This window comes from Conger conger, chromosome 4, assembly GCF_963514075.1.
Source record: "Conger conger chromosome 4, fConCon1.1, whole genome shotgun sequence".
Taxonomy (NCBI): Eukaryota; Metazoa; Chordata; class Actinopteri; order Anguilliformes; family Congridae; genus Conger; species Conger conger.
The window spans coordinates 31,242,144-31,261,350 of record NC_083763.1 but is presented as its reverse complement, the minus strand read 5'-3'; the positions used below and the strand labels follow the sequence as shown (position 1 = coordinate 31,261,350).

General features: G+C 40.5%; 2 protein-coding genes across 5 annotated transcripts; both read left to right on the top strand.

Annotated features, from left to right (window-relative positions):
- Positions 1-303: 303 nt before the first annotated feature.
- Positions 304-6,286, top strand: LOC133126594 (apolipoprotein D-like). Its single transcript, XM_061238939.1, has 4 exons — positions 304-417; positions 3,627-3,748; positions 5,549-5,634; positions 6,036-6,286. Exons 1-4 carry the CDS (start codon positions 304-306, stop codon positions 6,284-6,286), a joined length of 573 nt encoding a protein of 190 aa, XP_061094923.1.
- A 5,365-nt stretch (positions 6,287-11,651) lies between these two features.
- On the top strand, positions 11,652-18,819 carry LOC133127490 (uncharacterized). 4 transcript variants are annotated; one of them, XM_061240424.1, is made up of 5 exons: positions 11,652-11,795; positions 12,899-12,989; positions 13,624-13,668; positions 15,030-15,139; positions 16,657-18,819. In XM_061240424.1, exons 2-5 carry the CDS (start codon positions 12,917-12,919, stop codon positions 18,238-18,240), a joined length of 1,812 nt encoding a protein of 603 aa, XP_061096408.1. In that variant the 5' UTR covers positions 11,652-11,795; positions 12,899-12,916; the 3' UTR covers positions 18,241-18,819. The 4 variants fall into 4 exon arrangements, with proteins under 4 accessions (XP_061096408.1, XP_061096407.1, XP_061096405.1 ...); XM_061240423.1 differs by lacking the exon at positions 11,652-11,795 and adding an exon at positions 12,510-12,600; XM_061240421.1 differs by lacking the exon at positions 11,652-11,795 and adding an exon at positions 12,567-12,651.
- Positions 18,820-19,207: the final 388 nt, after the last annotated feature.

Sequence of the window (19,207 nt, the reverse complement as noted above, 5' to 3'; positions counted from 1 at the left end):
ATTTCAAATCCATTGTGGTGGTGTATAGAGCCAAAAAGAGGAGAATTGTGTCGATGTCCCAATATTTATGGACCTGACTGTATATACATTATATAATGATATAACAGCACTATTTAAATAGATTTTTTCATGATGCAGACTGAATCCCTTTCACAGGTGGTTGAACAGTCGCACTACCACAGCCGGGAGTGGAATGCTAGCATACCTGTCTGTGGGTGGAGCTTTTGATTTCTCATGGCTGATGTTCTGCTCCTGTGGCTTAACAGTTGTTGGTAACCTTTTCAGGAGGAAAACTAGCAGAAAATGGCCTTTTCTACCCTCCCGTTGATCCTGCTCCTGCCACTTGTCAGTGGCCAGGTGTTCCACTGGGGTCCCTGCCCGGAGGCGTCTGTCCAATCAGGTTTTGACATCCATAAGGTACTGTGTCTATCCACTTGCAGTTGCAAAATGCTGGCCTTTGTAGGCGTCTTTGAGATAGAAAGCAAAAAAGGGGAATTTCTCCCCTTGAGAGAATGGTTGGAAATAGGGAAAATTAATATAAACTTCTGTCTTAAAGATATGCTGTCAAATTTGCAAACAGTACTAGTGTAGGGGTAATGGAGCTGGTGGAACTTTACAATTAATTAAACTACAGTGACATGTTAATGGAGGAGATAAAAATAACTTCCTTGTGATACACAAGCACAAGGAACTTTTTCATTTGTGCAGATGGACACACCAACTTCATACTTCTTTGCTCTTTGAACGAGCACATCATAATGCAAACACATTTACTGTTTAGGAACACTCAATTGCTTCAGGAACCTGAGGAGATTTAGATGGAGCTGGTTGGTTGCAACACCAACCTCTTTATGGCAAGTTATGTTGAGGACAATGCGGAGGCTCTAGTTTTCCTCCAATTAAAGAAGTTTGAAATAAATTTAAAAAATGCTGGTGATGGAGGGCTGACCCTTTTGGTAAAAGCTGATGGCATTACCAGGTTGTCTGCTACATTACATAAAATCTTCTGGTTGCACATTGGGCACAATTGTTTTTGAAGGACACAATGTTGCCCTGGCCAATTCTGACTGCTCCCCAAGTTCTGTGAGGGAGTTATGTAACATAAGAAACTTAGTTAATCTCAGTCTAAAGGAACTGGATTGTGTCATTCCATCACTTCCTGTTTCCCTAGGGTATAAAAATGAGGTAACTAGCATGCAATATCCTTTTGTCAATTAACTGTCAATTCAGAAGACGAAGATTGTAATTGATCATCATCTGGTAATGGGTACAAAAAAATACATAAACGGATAAACATACCACTTAGCAAAAAGAACCATAAAATAGCACCTCCATGCCAACAAACTTTGGAAACAGCCCTTACTAAGCACAATAAAAAACAAGAGTTGGTTTGAAATGATGAATGGAAGCGAGTACTATGGTCAGATGAGACCAACATTTTTTGGCCATACAGTACACACCATTGACATGTTTGGCAAAAAAAGGCATGCATACAAGGAGAAGAACCTCATACCTACTGTGAAATATGGAGCTGGGTAATTGCTGTTTTGGAGATATTTTATTGCCAGTGGTCCAGGGGCACTATTTAAGATAAATGGAATAATTAATTCAACAAATTGCCAGCACAATTTGGCAGAAAGTCTGGTTGTCTCTGCTCGGATCTTACAGCAGGACAATGAGTTCAAATAGGAATCAAAATCCACACAGATATGGTTAAGTGAAAACAACATCCATGGTCAACGGCAAAGTCTCCAGACTTATATCCCATCAGAAAACTTTGGTCTGAACGGAAGAAGGCAACCCAAGGATATGAATGATTCTGAAAAGTTCTGCATGGATAAATGGTCAATTCCAGACCTAACTGTACATCATTTAATATACAGTGGGCACCCCTGATAAATCTTTTTTTAAAAGTGCATAAAACTAAAAAAAAAAATTTTTTCAACATGCGTAAAGTAGTGCGCTTTATTAATGATTCAATGGAATCAATCAAAATCTTACATTTTTGCCACAATTATTGGCACCCCTGGTTTAATACTTTGTGCAAACACCAATGGCAAAGATGACGGGCACAAGTTTTTTCAGATAATTTGAGATAAGGTCAGGGAAGACATTTGGAGGGCATTTTGATCATTCCTCCAGAACCTTTCAAAATCATTGATATCCTTGGGATACCCTCCTCTTCAGTTCAGACCACAGGCTTTTCATGGGATTTAAGACTGGAGACGGCAATTACAAAACATGGTTGTTGTTTTTACTTAAACATTTCTCAAGATGCTTGGTTTTGTTTATTGTGCTCAGTATGTGGCAAACAGTTTGCCAGTATGGAGGTGCCATTGTATGTTTTTTTTTTAGACTTGGTGACACCAAGGCAAAACCAAGCTTGCGATACTTGGGGGGGTTACTTATGGCCTCCCTCACCATCTCCCTTTTCTGTCTGTGGGGATAATACACACTTGCATTCTCTTCCTGGCAAGTTTGCAAGCATTCCATATGTTTTATGCCTTTTTATTATTGCCCTTATAGTGCTAAGTGGTATGTTTAACTGTTTATGTATGTCTTTGTACCCATTACCCAACTTGTAATGGGCAATTACCAGCTGTGTGTTCTGAATTGACAGTTCTTTGGATTTTCCCACGCTGATGGTTGACAAAGAGATTTTGTACATAAATTGTATCTAGTGAAACAGGAAGTGATAGAATTACACAATATACATTCTTTATTAGGTGAGGACTTTATTAGGTAGACTTGTACACCAGCTTGTTAATGTAAATATTTATTCAGCCAGTCGTGTGGCAGCAACTCAATGCATAAAAGCATGCAGACATGGTCAAGAGGTTCAGCTGATTTTCAGGCCAAATGTCAAATGTGATCTAAGTGACTTTGGCTGTGGAATGATTGTTGGTGCCAGATAGGGTGGTTTGAGTATCTCAGAAACTGATCTCCTGGGATTCTCACACAATAAGCTCTAGAATTTGCAGAGAATTGTGCGAGGAAATAAAAGAATCCAGTGAGCAGCAGTTCTCTGGGCAGAAACACGTTGTTAATGTGAGAGGTCAGAGGAGAAGGGTCAGACTGGTCACAGCTGACAGGAAGGTGATAGTAATGCAAATAAGCACACATTACAACAGTGGTATGCAGAAGAGCATCTCTGAACACACATGTGTCAAACCCCTAAGTGGACAGGCTACAGCAGCTGAAGACTTAATAAGTCTAAAAAATAATAAGTCAAATAAATATCAAATAAAGTGCTCACTGAGTGTAGTTCATTTAGACTGAGACTAACTAAATGAAAGTAAAATTGTATTGGCATTGTATCGTTTAATTTTACTTACAATAATGGATAGGGGGTGCCAATAATTTGCACCCCTGGTTTTCAGAAAATATTTTTTTACTAAATAAAAAATATGAGAAATGTATTGAAATAAAAGCATAGCTATAGTTTTCCCGTAGGTTTGAACATAGAATATAGATCATTATCAATGTTGTTTATCATGACTTCTTTCTCAATTTTTAATAATAATGCCAATAAATCTGGAGCCCAATGTATATTACAGTATTATATATTATGAATTGTAATAATCCCTTACAAATATACTTTTAACTTTTTCTCGCTACTCCTGTAGTATCTCGGAAGGTGGTTTGAGATTGAGAAATTACCAGCGTTCTTTGAGAAGGGAAAGTGCATCGAGGCAAACTACTCTCTCAGACCAGATGGGACCATCAAAGTATTTAACTCTGAGTTGCGGTAAGTTTCAGATTTGTCGCACAATGATAATTCAACAAAATGTCAACATTATCGGTGCTATTTAGGCTATTGTCTGTTTTCCGTAGTGGGTGTCGATTCCCAAGGTAAATTTGATTTTAGGTACATTCTCAACCAGCGCTACTCAACTCCTGCGGGCCGCAATGTCTGCAAGTCTTCACTTCGATTACCTGTTTGACAAATTAACTGAGTTCCTGAACCGAAGAGGTAAAATAATTGGTGAAATGAACGGGTATACTGCTCAGTTGGAGCAAATACCTGCAGACACTGCGAACCGCAGGATGTGCAGTTGAGAAGCATTGATTTAGTGGGTATATACTCTTGACTGGTGTGTGTTTTCATCTCAAAATAACTCATTGGTTTTTGAAACAAAAAGCTGGACATGTATGCAATCAACTCCGTTCATTCATCAGTATGCTACAATGAAATCCAGAAGACCCTATGGGCAGGTTGCACCAACAAGGATCCTAAATCTAGATTAAATCAATCAATCTATTAAAATTTACTTCGTTTTCACAGTAAACCAAGATTAACTGTAATCCTTTGGCTTCACTACTTTAAACTCTGATTTACATTTCGCTTAAGGATTCAATTTAAATAAACAGAGGCTGTTTAAATTTCAACAATGGCAGCGTACATCAGATTGACTAAAGAAAACGGAAGAGTTCCTAGACTGAAGGGATCGTCTCAGCCTATGGTCTCAACCCTGTTCAAGGTGGTTCCGATTTTACAAAGAATCTGTAATGAGATTAATAATAATTTTTTTAAAAATTTTTCAAAAAAGTTTTCACAATTAAACATGGCAGTGATCAAAATGCATCTATACGACGACCAAGACTTTGGGGATGTGAGTGCAATCAAGTGCATATAGCACTCCAGGGAAATCAGCTCTTCTGTAAAAACCAGCTGGTGTATTAGCAGTTGGAGCAAACCTTATGTACTAGCTTTTCAAAGATCCAGTTGCCCCTGATACTCTTTCAACAATCCTACTCACTGCGGATTTATGCACTCCAAAAAGGTCCCCATCCACCATCTGAAAACATCCAATCGCATAAAACCGCAAGGCTATCAAAAGCTGGAGCATACAAACGTCAACATACATGTAGCTAGCTAGCTAACGTTAGCTAGACAAATTGTTTCACAAGCAAGCACTAACTAACAAGTTATCCTTAAAACCAACTGTAACTACAGATTTAAATTTATTTGCCTGACGAGCGCTATGGCTGTTTTCTAAACATAAGTTTGCTAGGTCTGTAATCGTTACATTCCTCGTAAAAGATAATAAAATGTAGCCTAATGCTAATGGTTAGTCTCAAATGTGCAAAGCGGTTTATTTACATGAATCCATCATGCCAGATAATGAAAACTAATTGCAGGTCAAGGTTTAATCACAGGTTAAGATGTTAATAGGAGATTTGTGAAGTAACACTTAAAAATAAACGGTGCAACAGAACTTGAATTAAGATAAAACCAAGATTAACAAATCCTTGATTAGTTCTGAACTGTGCTTAATTTAATCCTCCTTGGTCCTCTTTGGGACCAGGGTTGGGGAGTCCTGCTCTGGTCCTGAAGAGCACGTTGGTGCAACTGGATATTTTCTGTTGGTGTATTTAAAATGCATTTACTTGAGATTGCAAATGTCCTAGTCACAAGCTTCTGATTTAGATCCCTTATGGGCATGCAATGATAAGAGGCTGTGTGAATGAAATTACTAATCCACACTAATCCTCCATGCAATTGTTCACATTTTCTTTGTGGCTGTCACTGCTTATACACCCTTAGAAATGGAAAGGTGAATTCAATCGAAGGGACGGCTGTTGTGCAAGATATTAGACAGCCAGCCAAACTCGGAGTCAGCTTCTTTTTCTGTGAGTACTGTAACAAAATGAAAGTGATCAGCTTCTTTTACTATATGCTTTGTGGAATGGTGAGTAAGATGTGCTGCAAAGTTTTCCCATAATGGTTACGTGGTTATTTAGTATGATTGCATTGCTGATATTTTAATACATTACCATGTTAACACAGCTGGAATCTGTTATTGCCTGTATGAAAGCTGAATGTTGACAATCTCCCACCATTTCACCATTTAAGAATTTTTTCAAATGAGTAAGAGAGATAATGAAGTAAGGAACAGAGAACAGACAGTCAAATGGAATTACTGACAGCAGGAATAAACTTAACATGACCTCTGTCTCTTTCTCTCTGTCTCTCTCTCTCTCCCACCCCTTTCTTATATATACCTCTATCTGTGTTTCTCTGTGTGGAGTAGTTACCCCCTACAGCCCTTACTGGGTCCTGTACACTGACTATGAGAACCTGGCCATGGTCTACTCTTGCATTGACGTTCTTAGGCTGTTCCACGTCGACTATGCCTGGATCCTCGGGCGTGCACGTGCACTGCCTGTGGCGACCACCAACAGAGCTAAGATGGTGTTCAGCAACAACAACATCGATGTCAGCAAAATGATCTCCACAGACCAGAAAGGCTGTGGCAATAGTACTACACAATGGGAACAATGATCAGCATTTTTGTTTGAATACACGTGTTTTGAATCAGGACTGTCCGCATAGTTGTCATACTTCTTTTTTCTTTTTCCAACTGTAGGGAAGGTCTGACTTTAGCTCCTTACTCATAAAGTAATTTAAGTCAAGACTAAAAAACATGAAAATTTATAAAATGTTGAGTCTCATTAATGTGGCAACATTGACATCTAATATTTGCGATGATAAAATAAATAAAAAATCTGTGTTGCCTCTGAAAGCATTTTCTTAGAATTTCTGTGAAAGTGAAATTTTTATTTACTTATGCTTTTGTCTTGTCCTAACTTGAAAAGGTGTACTGGTAATAATGACATTTTTAAAATAGAGAACAGTTTGATGATTTAATTGTCCTAACTGAAAGTTAATTATCACAGCTAGTACATTTTAATGAACTCATTGTAGCATATCAATATCATGAGGTTAGAAATTAAAGCAGTTTCTGATGCAATACTCAGAAGGTTACTGAAGGTTACGTGCACTGCCTGTGGTGACCACCAACAGTGCCAAGATGGTGTTCAACAACAACAACATTGATGTCAGCAAAATGATCTCCACGGACCAGCAAGGCTGTGACAAGTAGTACTAGATGGGAACAATGATCAACATTTTTGTTTTTGTAATTATTACAGTTAGTCAATTTGAATGAACTCATTGTAGTGAATAAACATCATGAGGTCACTACTGTTCTTGAAACTTAAAGCAGTTTCTGATGCAATACTCACAAGGTCACTTTGAATATAATGGCTGCCTCAAAACATGTGGACAGGTGGTAGTATACTGCCACTGCATGGTCTTGATCTAGAACAGTAGCTTCATGGTTGTTTGAAACATGCAAGTAGCAAATAAACTGAGATGGAAAATTCAAGTTCAGAAAGTGAAAGTCCTTCTTAGTATTTTGTTCCAATAACCTGTATTTGCTCATTTGCACAATTCTTCAGTCAGGAGGTTGAATTAATGAGTGAAAGCTTTCATGAGTGTTCAGGAGTGGATGAAACATGGCATGACTTTTACTTTCTGGTCCCTGGACATCCTCTGCACATAAAGTAACATACACTTACTGAGCACTTTATTGGGAACATTTAAATTAATTATACCTACTTATTCATGCGATTATCTAATCAGCCAATTGTGTGGCGGCAGTGCAATGCATACAATCATGTAGATATGGGTCAGGAGCTTCAGTTAATGTTCACATCAACCATCAGAATGGGGAAAAAATGTGATAAGTGACTTTGACTGTGGAATGATTGTTGGTGGCAGACAGGGTGGTTTGAGTGTCTCAGAAACTGCTGATCTCCTGGGATTGTCACACACACTAGTCTCCATCCAGTCTAAATCCAGTGAGCAGCAGAGACGTCAGAGGAGAATGGCCAGACTGGTCAAAGCTGACAGGAAGGTGACAGTAACGCAAATAACCATGCATTACAACAGTGGTATGCAGAAGAGCATCTCTGAATACACAATGCATCATAACTGTAAGTGGATCGGTTGCAGCAGTAGAAGTCTAATAAATACCTAATAAAGTGCTCAATGAGTGCATATAAGTAAAGCAGTAAATGAAATGTAGCCTACATTTGAAAATCAGAATATGAACAAGAATTATAAAGGAACAGAGTCTCTGAAATATTTAAGATCACTGGTGCATCATATAACTCTTAACTTAGTTAACAATTATGTGATGCAATACATTTTAATTGAGATTTTAAAAAATAACACAGGTGCTTTTGAATGATGAAACATGGACTTATTAATTAGGTAATTAGGATGACTTCAATGCAGATGACACATTTCCTTGCCTTACAAGGCAATGACAATCATGAATAAATACATAAAATACCTTTGTCTTCATAAGAGATGCTCTATGCATCCCTTATGCCTTCAATTTTATTTGCCTAAAGGAAAGCCAGTTATTAATTACTATAATTCTGTTTTTCATTCATGTTTTTCCAGCCTCCAAAATATCTGTGTCTCTTACTTTATATTGGTAGCGTATTAAATAATACAGTCATTGTTCCTGTTGTATAAACCAAAAATGTGAGTTTGATGAGTAACACAATCTATAAGATCAATAGCCTGTTGCTAGAAATAAATAAGATAAATAAAATTGCCAATTGTTACATTGTCTTCCAGGGATATATTAATTACCTGTAGACAGGGGACAGAACAGTACTAGACTTGGCTGTGACACAGAAACAGTGAGAGATGCTCTTCTGCATACCACTGTTGTAATGCATGGTTACAGTATTTGCGTTACTGTCACCTTCCTGTCAGCCTCGGCCAGTCTGGCCCTTCTCCTCTGACCTCTCACATCAACAACACGTTTTTGCTTGCAGAACTGCTGCTCACTGGATGTTTTGTTTTCCACACCATTCTCTAGAGACTGTTGTATATGGAAAGCAGTTGTCTGGCACCTACAATCATTCCACTGTCAAAGTCACTTCGATCACATTTCTTCCCCATTCTTACATTTGGTCTGAACAACAGCTGAACCGTCTGCATGCTTTTATGCATGCACATGATTGGCTGATTAAATATTTGCATGAGCAAGCTGGTGTACAGGTCTACCTAATAATTGCTTACTGAGTGTGTGCCCAGAGGGAAAAAAAGCTATCTTTGGCTTTTGGGTGATGGCCTACAAAGAGGCAGGCTATTAAAAAGCAGAGTCAGGAAAAGGAAGGACTGTAAATGTTTTTATGGGATTCTGTTAGACTCCTGCCCAGCAAGGTGCTTTGCTTTGTTCCAGCTTATCCATGTTTAGTGGCTCCCTGAGCGGAACACGTCAAGTTGTCTACAGCCTTTTTAACTGAGGGTTTCTGGTGTGTTTCAGGTCTGTATTGTAACTGGGGGAGATAATACAAACACAAAACAGCCCCTCCTCCAAAGCAGAAAAAACATACAAGGATCTCAAACCCTTATTTCCCTATATTTATTTAGTTTTAGGCTACATTCCTCTGTGTGGTAGGTCACTGAAAACATAATTAAGAATTTAGGGATCCCTGTCTTGAAACACTAGGTCCTTCATGTACAGTACAGCATCATGACTTCAAAGCACAGGCTTGTCAGACTACTGTCTCACATTGTCTACCATACAGACCACAGACACACAAACAAGGCATGTACAAGGGAGAGGAAATGTATTCTGAGATAAATGCAGCGCATTCCAATATTCTTAATCCCCCTGCCACCCTGAACATGTAAAGATTGTAATTGTATATGTATAGGCATATGTTTAGGTTTTTGCATTGTCTTCCAAAGACTAGTCTGCAGATAGGAGCTCACACATATTTCTGTTGAAGAAATGAGCCCCTTTGTGTTGTTTTGGTGAACTATGTGAAAAACTGCCTTGCTGCAGCAGATGTTGCTAAATTCTAAAAATCCTTGACATGCCACTGGATAGTTTAAAATGATGACTTCTGTATTATTTTCATGTCTAAAGCTGCTTCCAGGTGCAGATTGTAGGTTCCAGGGCATTCCAGAACACCTGTCTGAATTTGGTGTGTAATTATACCGGCAGCTCCTGAAAGCTTTGTGTAGTTGTACATGAGGACACAACAGATGTTAAAAGATTAATAGATTTCAAAACAAATTATCACAAGCAAAATAGATAAAAGGTTAATATAGGCAGAGCATATTATGCATTTTCTCAACAATACCTTCCAATTAAATGTATCTTTAAACAGAAATCAAAATTATGGCAGTGTAGGTTGCTTTGAAGGTGAAGGTAAAAAACATTTATAAACATTTATTACATATTTTATGCACAAATACGAATACAAATTTCAAATAGATATATGTGAAATAGCACCCATCCACCAATGTACTTGTATTCTCTTGTGGAGTAATTTTTCTTTCGATTGGAAAGCCCACTCTATTTCTACTGAAATGTATCTAATCAACAGTTTATTGTATTGCATGTAATATGACCTTGATTGGCTATATTTAATTCAGAGAAACCGTAAGCTAGACTGGTAGCAATGGCATACCATTCATTTCAGATATGATTACCTTGCCTGTACACGAATACAGTATATATGAGTCCAAACAGAATAAAATAGACTTCATGAGAATTAATGTAACATTGATGAAGTAAATATTTTGTTTTTGTAGCCTAGTGGTTAAGGTACATCACTGAGACCCGCAAGTTGGTGGTTCAATCCCTGGTGTAGCCATGATAAGATCCACACAGCTGTTAACCCCAGACTAAGGTTTGTACCCTGCTTAGTCTAATCAACTGTAAGTCACGTTGGATGAAAGTGTCAGCTAAATAACATGTAACGTAATGAAAAATTTGCCATTTGTAATGCTTATTCTGCTTTCTGGACTAACATAAAGAGAGCTCTGTGAGACAGTTGTAGAATACAAATCTAAAACTTTTTTTCTAATTTGTGACAGGTTTTTTCCCATTTGGTTGCCAATTGTACCCATGTTAGTTGAGGGAACACCACTGCAACCCCATCCCCCGGCAGCTGGAAAAAGATTGACACGTCTTCTTCAAGCCACATCGTCTGAAGTGCCAGACCATGATTCCGAGGTGATCAGGGTGCTTTTGTATGTGCCGATCCTCCCCCTACCCTCAGAGCGGCGGTCCAGTTTTTCCGGTTGATGAAATTATCTATCAGAGCTGGCTACTACAATAATAATGTTTGCACTGTTTCAAAAAATGTTACCTTTACCTGCTGAGATGGTGAAGAATGCACCCCTCTTAAATAATTTCATGTTACCGCTATAGCAAAGAATTAAAGATGAAATTGGCAAAACATTTGGAAAATGTCATGAATTAGCCCATATTAGCGATCACTGCAGACACCAGCCATTCTTAAACACCACATTGTTAACCGCTGACATGCCTGGACAGTCACAGGGAATAAATACAATTTATTAAACTCCAGTTGGGAGAATTACAGATGTTACTTGCTTTTTTTTGCTGTAGGTACTGCTTTTCCTTGCAAAAGCCCTTTGTAGCCCTTTAAAGCTGGCACAGACAATGCAGAAAGTGCTTAGACAGCACATTTTCACATATTTTGAGTAAAATGTGGCAAGGATAAATTACAAACTGTTAATGTTTTAAGTGTTGGGTTCATGAATTTTTTTTTTCCCGCTTTGCATATTCTTGCTCTCCTTCTCTCTCCCCTCTCAGTCTCTTGCTCTCACTCTTTCTCTTTCCCTCATTCTCTTTTTCTGCCCTAATTACAGGACCCCATTGGTCAGCCAGCTGGGATGGCAGGAACCAATGGCAGTGTGGCCAACAGCGTTCCCAAATCATGTGATGCACCTTTTGCTTTTAATTATCAAGGTACCTCTTAAAGCCTTGCCGACCCTTAGCAGTAGCGCAGACTATCCCAAGGGAAGTGCAGAGGCAAGGTGTGCAAGGCTCCAGACGTGCCCCCCTCCCCAGTGCTCAATCTCGTGGCCTGAGCATTCCTTTAGGTGTACCCTTACCCTCCCACAGGTCCCAGGAAAGGAGAGGTTCAAGTTCAAGCTGACACAGGTAAGTCTTCAACGAAACATCACCCGAGAGTTTAAACTGGATATAAAAGCTTGAGTGAGTCCCTCAAGGTACTGTACATCAAGTCTGAATATGTATGACCTGAACTGGAAAGGATGTTTTCTTACATGTTTTCAGAACAGAGACTCATTGTTGCACCTACCTGTTGCTCTGTTACTAGAGTTAATTTGCAAATGTATCACACATTTAAATTGTCATTATTGATTATTATTTTTTACTGAAGCTGTATAATAATGTCTATAATACAACGTATATTGATCGTGTATGATTTACAGGAAGAAGAAAAAATTCCAAGAATCCAGCAGGTTCTAACGGACATTTTCGAAAATAAATAAATAAATGAGTTAGTGCCATAAACATTATAGGGCTCTAAATACATGTATGTATTTTACACAAATATATTTTATACTAAAATACCGTTTAAAAGCTTGGAGCCTATTCACTTAATTTTTGAAACTCAATATTCCAAAACTACTCAGAACGCAGATAGAACCTTCTAATTCTCAGGTCATGCGGTTATACCGTATTTGTAAATTGAATGTGTACAAGCAGATATTAAATGCTGTTACCGATGTTAATAATATTGCCTGCCATGACTTTTTCAATAGCACCTTGCTGGGTTACAGTGACACAAAAGGCAAATAATCAACTGAAATAGCATGCAGCTGAGCCTTTGTGTCGACTGGAGTTCAAAATGAGAAACTAAAAAGCAAGTAGTCACAGCTGCCCACAACAATTGAGACTAAATTATACAGATATTTTCCGCTGAGATTCCTGAATGTTATCGGTAACCTTTTGTTCCAACGTAATTTCAACGTTGAATGCGGTTTCAGAGGTGGTGCGCTTGTTCGTGAATAATTAAGAACATATGTTTTGCAGGAAACTTAAAGTCGTTTATTTTCTCGGTCTTGTTTTCACGGTCAAGTGATAACGGAATTATTTCACTGATTCCAATGACCAACATTGTCACCACGTCCAAAATGAAAGAATGAACAAACAAAGCTAAAAGTTTGTTTTTTCCGCACAACAGCACAAAGTCATGAAGGAATCAGAAACCACTGTCGATTTTTTCACCCTGTCTGCAGGAATCAAAGAAGCTGAACATGGCCCGTGGCGGAGAACGAGCAGTCTATTATATTTTCGCGGGAGTGGTGCTTGCTACAGCGTTATTACCGGGTGAGTAAAATCATCAGTTCCACGTTCGGCAAAGCAGAGAGTAGGCTCAAACACACGCATAACTAATGATTTTTCACATTTGAATGACCTAATATCAATTTAGCAGATGCATGCAATGCGCAAAACATAATGACATAGGATTACATTTTCAGGCCTACAATGTAGGGTGCCTTCTCATTTGCACCAGAGATTTAAAAAAAACCACACAAAACATTAGCAGCAGACTGTTCTGTTTCCTCTGCTGTTAACTTTTAATGGGAGCTTGTACAGGGAGTGAAAAATGTGGTGGTACTAGCAGATGACCATTTATTCCATCTTTTTACAAGCAGGTAGCCTAATTGTGGTTGTCTCTGGGAAAATAGCCAGCCTTTGTAGTTTTTATAGGTTCTGCTCCTGTGGGGCTCGCTGTAACATACGACCCCCTACACACGAACACTTTAAAAAAAGGTGTCAAACTGCAGCGTTTGTCCAATAGGTTTAATCTTTGCATGTGTCCTGGCATGTGCCTGCTACTTGTCTCATTCTGTTTTAAGTGGCTAAGCATTTTTCCTTGCCTGAAACGTTAGAGCATCTGGTCCTGATGCCTTCAATTTCCTCTGCCTCTTTCTTTTTTTTTTACAATGTTTCACCACAGACTTTCTGGGGGCTGGTCCAGTGGGACATCGACAAAAAGGAGACGGTAAAATACAACATGCCTGCAGCTCCTCCTCCAAATCATTTTCCATCGCATCATGAACATTTGCTCTCATAAAAAGGCACAGGGAACTCATTACTGACTTTCTCAGCATGGGGTAACACAATTCTGCTGTGAGCTTGCTGTGCCTGAGAGGTTTGGAAAAAAAACCCCATGATTCAACCAACATTAATCTTTATCACTTTGGTCTGGATTCAATCCACATATGCCATGAGCAATAACTCAAAACTAATTACATAAATTTTTTGGCAAGATGTTTGTTTAGCTCGCCACCCTGTATTGGTGGAGGTAAATATGTAATTTCAATGTAACCGACACAGCTTCAATTAAACCACAGGGTTATATGGGTAAATATTAAGTTGAGCAACCATGAACATGTAGATCTGCATGTGGGCGGCCTATAGCGTAGTGGTTAAGGTACATGACAGGGACCCGCAAGGTCGGTTTGATCCCCGGATAAGAGTGTCTGCCAAATGCCATTAATGTAATATAATGTAATGTGAATCAGTTTACCAAGCAGAAGACAGTCACCTGTTTAAGACATGACTGTCTATGGCCAGCTGTCTACAGTTGTCAGTTCATTGTCTGGCTGTAACAAAGACCTTAGGCAGTGGCTTTGTGCATATACAGCACACACAGAGTGGGATTTGGTATAATTTTAAGTTGGTTGTCTCCGGAGAACAAATGTGTGGCCTCAAGGGCATCAAATCAAAGATATTGTAAAAAGAAAATAATAGCATCACAAAGTATATCACATTGTTTGGCTACTGCTTAACAAATCTGGCACAGTATTGTATATCACACACTGACATCAAGTATCATATAGTACAGTGCACCTATACTTCACTCTGCTATCCCGTCTGATATGTCATTTATAATGGTTATGTGTGTGGTTAATGGAGGTTACTTAAGATTAATTCCTAGTTTTTGTGTTTGTGTTATGGGTTGTCAAATTGAGAATTTCCTTATAAGGTCACAATGTGATCTTTTGGAATGGGAAAATACAACATAGTGTTTCTGCCAACTTGTAAATATTGTCCTCTTTATAAATGAATTGACTGGCATGTATTCATTTTGTAATAGCCATTGTGTATGATGTGTAAACAGTCATTAATGTTTTATGAAGCATTAATACTTGGGATGATACTTCAGGGTTTTCCAAGAGAGAATGTTTGGCTAGGTAGTTTTCAGTCTGTCCCTGAATGGTCTGAAGAGAGCACATGGTTATACCCTGATCTAAAGGGATATTTTTGACTTTTTAAATAAAATAGTTTTCTGTGTGTGTGGGTGTTGGTGTGTGCATCCGTGCATGTGTGCGTGTGTGGTTCCTCTATGTTCTGTACTAGCTGGAGAAACAAAGCTTGTTCGTCACAAGAGGAACATCAGTTGGTACAAGCAGCACTCTGACTTCTGGAACTGGTACAAGTACTTCACAGATACAGGCAACACTAAGGGAGTGAGTACATCAGTTTTACCTGCAGCCTCTGTGTGATCTTCCCCTAACACAGGGCCTCTCCAATGCACAACGCACATAAAGAGCATCTTCTGCACACATTACAGACACAGGGACCTGCACATCAGTTACACAGGAATTATACCTGCAATGTGACTGCACACAAATCACCAGGTCAGTCCTTATGAATACATCACATGTGAAAATCAGAATTTAACTTTTTCACACTTGAATTAAAATATTAACACGACAGAAAGAAAGTAGGTCACATTGACTTATTCTCTTCTTCACATTTTCACATGGCACTGACTTAGATTAATGAAATGTTAAAATGTGAACTACCGGTTTCATGTGAAAACAATGCATGTGACTTGACATACCATAGGTCACCCTTTACTGCATACAGTATATTAGGGTCTAACTGCTATTTTCCCAGGCTGTTTGTAAAATGATTTCCCATGTCACATGATGTATGTTTTTGCATCATTGTATGACGTGACAAAATGTTAGTGCTGAACGCAGGAGGTGGAGGGAGAGGGGGTGGAGGAATTGAGATCTGGGGGCAGGGGTTAGGGACTATGGAAAAACTTTTGCAAAAAGAAAGGTTTTCTCTGCTCTTTGCGAAAGTTTTGTGGGCATTTTAGATACCAAAACCAGAAAGAGAATGCTAGAAAATATCACAAGAAAAAGCCTTAACTTATTATGTTAAGATTTTAGGCGTGATAGCCTATTCAGACACAGCACAGTTGACGAGCTAAACAGCTGGCAAACTTTGTCTCCCTTGCAACCTGTGCTACAGTACCTAAAATAGGTCACATTGTTTAAAGAAAAACTTATGTAATTGTTGCAGAAAAGCTTGAAATGTTATTAGATTAGTTATAATTGAATGATGCAAGGCTATTGTAGAACTGGAAGCCAAACTGTTTGATTCAGCTGGTCATCATCACACTTTTAAAAAAGCAGAAAATATTGAAAGCAAAAATATTTTAACTTATCCAAATGCCCCAAAAAAAATACAGTATTGTACAATAAAATAAAATTATGAAAAGTAATAATACCCTATTTTTTCTCCATATTTGGTTACCCACCTTGACTTGACAAGGCTTTTCTATCAGAACTGCTGCTCACTGGATTTCTTTTAGTTTTCTGCACCATTCTTTGCAAACTGTAGAGACTAATGTGCATGAAAATCCCAGGAGATCAGCAGTTTCTGAGATGCTCAAACCACCCTGTCTGCCACCAACAATCATTCCACAATCAAAGTCACTTAGACCACATTTTTTCTCCATTCTGACAGTGGATATGAACATTAACTGAAGCTCTATATGATTCTATGCATTGCATTGCTGCCACACAATTGGCTGATTAGATAATCGCGTGAATAAGTAGGGGTAATAAAGTAAAAATGTTCCTAATAATGTTCTCAGTGAGTGTATATAAATATATAACAAAATCTTCTGCACAGGCCTCAGTATGTTAATTGGTTCCTGTGGGTGTTCTGGGGTTACCTTTCTCTGCAGGTAGAGGAGCTGGACCGCGTTTACCTTACATACCTGCAGAACAAAAACCGGGCAGAGGGACGGCGCTCCTACAAACTATACTTACGCCACCTGGGGGATATCTACAAGTCATGTGCTGAGTCAGATGACCCAAACTGTGTAGCCTCCTACACCACCAGGCCTAAGCCTACGCCGAAACCTGAGCCCCCCAAGCCGGCGCCCATGAAGACGTGCGACCCATACAGAGACCTCTATTGCCTGTTCTCCATGATGTACCCCAAGGCCCCCATTAGGGCCCCTGCCCCGGTCAAAGCCCCCGCCCCAGTGCTCGCCCCTGTGGCACCAGGCAAGTCTCCTGCATCCGGCTACTACTACTACTCCCCAATCCAGAAACCCTTCCTGTCGGCCCAGCAGAAGGCAGAGCTCCTGCGTATCTGCGATGCCAAAGACGTGGAGTGCATGCAGTACCACCTGCGCGCCGCCTATGGCTACACGCCATCCGGCGGCCCCGCCCCCTCCTACGCCCACCTCGGCTGCGACCCCGAGAGGGACCTGAACTGCAGGCCGCAGCTGGTGCAGAAGGCCCCTTCCGGCATGTTCCACCGCTACCCAACCTGCGACCTAACGACTGACCCCTACTGCCTCATGAGGATGCACCAGGCCGGCCAGAACCAGGAGGCAGCGGCGCCCCCTTCCGCCCTGAAGCGGCCCTGCAACCCGCTGGTGGACAACGGATGTAACCCCCTGACCGCGACGCGGTTCGTCGACCTCAGCCGGTACATGCAGACGCAGGAGAAGGGGAGGGAGCAGGACCCTCAGGACGAGCCGGCGCCAGCCCGCGGCTTGGCCTGCGATCCCCGCTACGACTCCTACTGCCAGTACCACGTCACCACCGCCGCCATGATGAGACGGCCCCCAGCTCCGCCCCCGCCCCCCACCGAGGAGCCACTCGTCCACCCAGAGCTGGGCGTTAGAGGCAAGACCAAGGAGGGCTACACCTGCTACATCGGCTACGACAAGGAGTGCTACCCGCTGCCCGGCCGGAGGGTCGCCCAGACCTGGCCGAGCGCCAGGGCGTTCGGGTTCGGCCGCGGGCTCCGTCGAGAGGAGGCCTACGAGCCGCACCTCAACGAAGACGGCACCAGGAACGGGGTGATCGAACCCGACCCTGACTGCGACCCCGAGTACGACTTTAACTGTCGCCTGCGCCGCGCCGATTCCCCCGCCCAGCCCCGACCGGCCGTACCAGCCCCGGAGGAGAGGCCCCAGGAGCAGCAGGTGACAGAGGAGCACAGGGATGAGCCGGACCGCCACGAGGAGCCTCACCACCAGGGGGAGCCCTACGAGGAAGAGCCGCGCCACCAGCAGGATCCTTACGCCCAGGCTCCTGGATATGAGCAGCATCACCACGAGCAGCAGCCTGAGGCCCCAGCTTACGACCAGCAGCATTATGAGCCCTACCAGAGCGGCCAGGAAGACCCCTATGCCAGCCAGGACCAGCCTGGCTCACAGTTCGATAGCCTGGGAGGATATGGCGACCAGTACCCCCGCTATGATGATGGCCAAGATCACCGTTCTTACACTGGAGTGTACCGGAAAAAGTAAAAGATTCACCGCCAAACAAGAAAGGAAAAAAAGCAACCAGTGAAGCACATAATAAATACAATAATGGCACACAAATACATTCACATGTATACATGCAAACACACAAACACACACAAGCACGCACACACATACACTTCTAACACTTCTGTCATCCAAGCACAACCCAATGCTCTACAAGCAGGACACCTGGACTCTCTCTCGGGCGAGTTAGCCTGTTCTGCAGCTCATTAAAATGAAAGTTAATGATGGCTCTTTGATATGTGTGTGTCAGGGGGATGGAAACCTCATGTAAGGAACATTCCTGAAGTTTTGACAGAAAATGGTGTAAAAACCACCTGACACTTGAACTTGATTTTTATTGGGGTCATTCTCTGCTTGGCAGTTGCTTTCACTCCCTTATTAAATCTTCCCTTTTTTTCGGTCTTATTTCTACAGCTCATCTGGAATATTTAACTGATAATTTACAGCTTAGCTTAACTGTGCATTTCCAAATTTTCCAAACCTTTTTTGTTTGTCTGTTTATGATGTACATGTAAGATGTGTCTTTTATATTGTTTCAAATAAAAAGCTTTAAAAATTTGAGAGATATATAATTTCCTAAACCTTCATAAGTGATACTCGATGTTTCAAATTAAATTATAGAAAGCGAAATATTGGAAAACAATCATACATTGTATTAGACCACTTGTAATAGATAAAACTATGTTTCATGAACAAAACTCTCATAAACATTTTGGGAAATAGTGCACAAAAAAGCGTAGAAAAAGGTGGGGTTTTTTCTACTATTGTGTTGCAATTTTAGAAGCAAAAATACCAAAATACCAGTTGGTTTTCAATCCCACAAGACATCTGTGAAAAATCTGAAAAAACTCTGACACACAGACATTCACTTCACTGAAAGAAATGCTGGAGCGTTTCTCTGGAGAACTGAGAGAAACTGCCCTCTGCTGGCTATACACAGAGACCG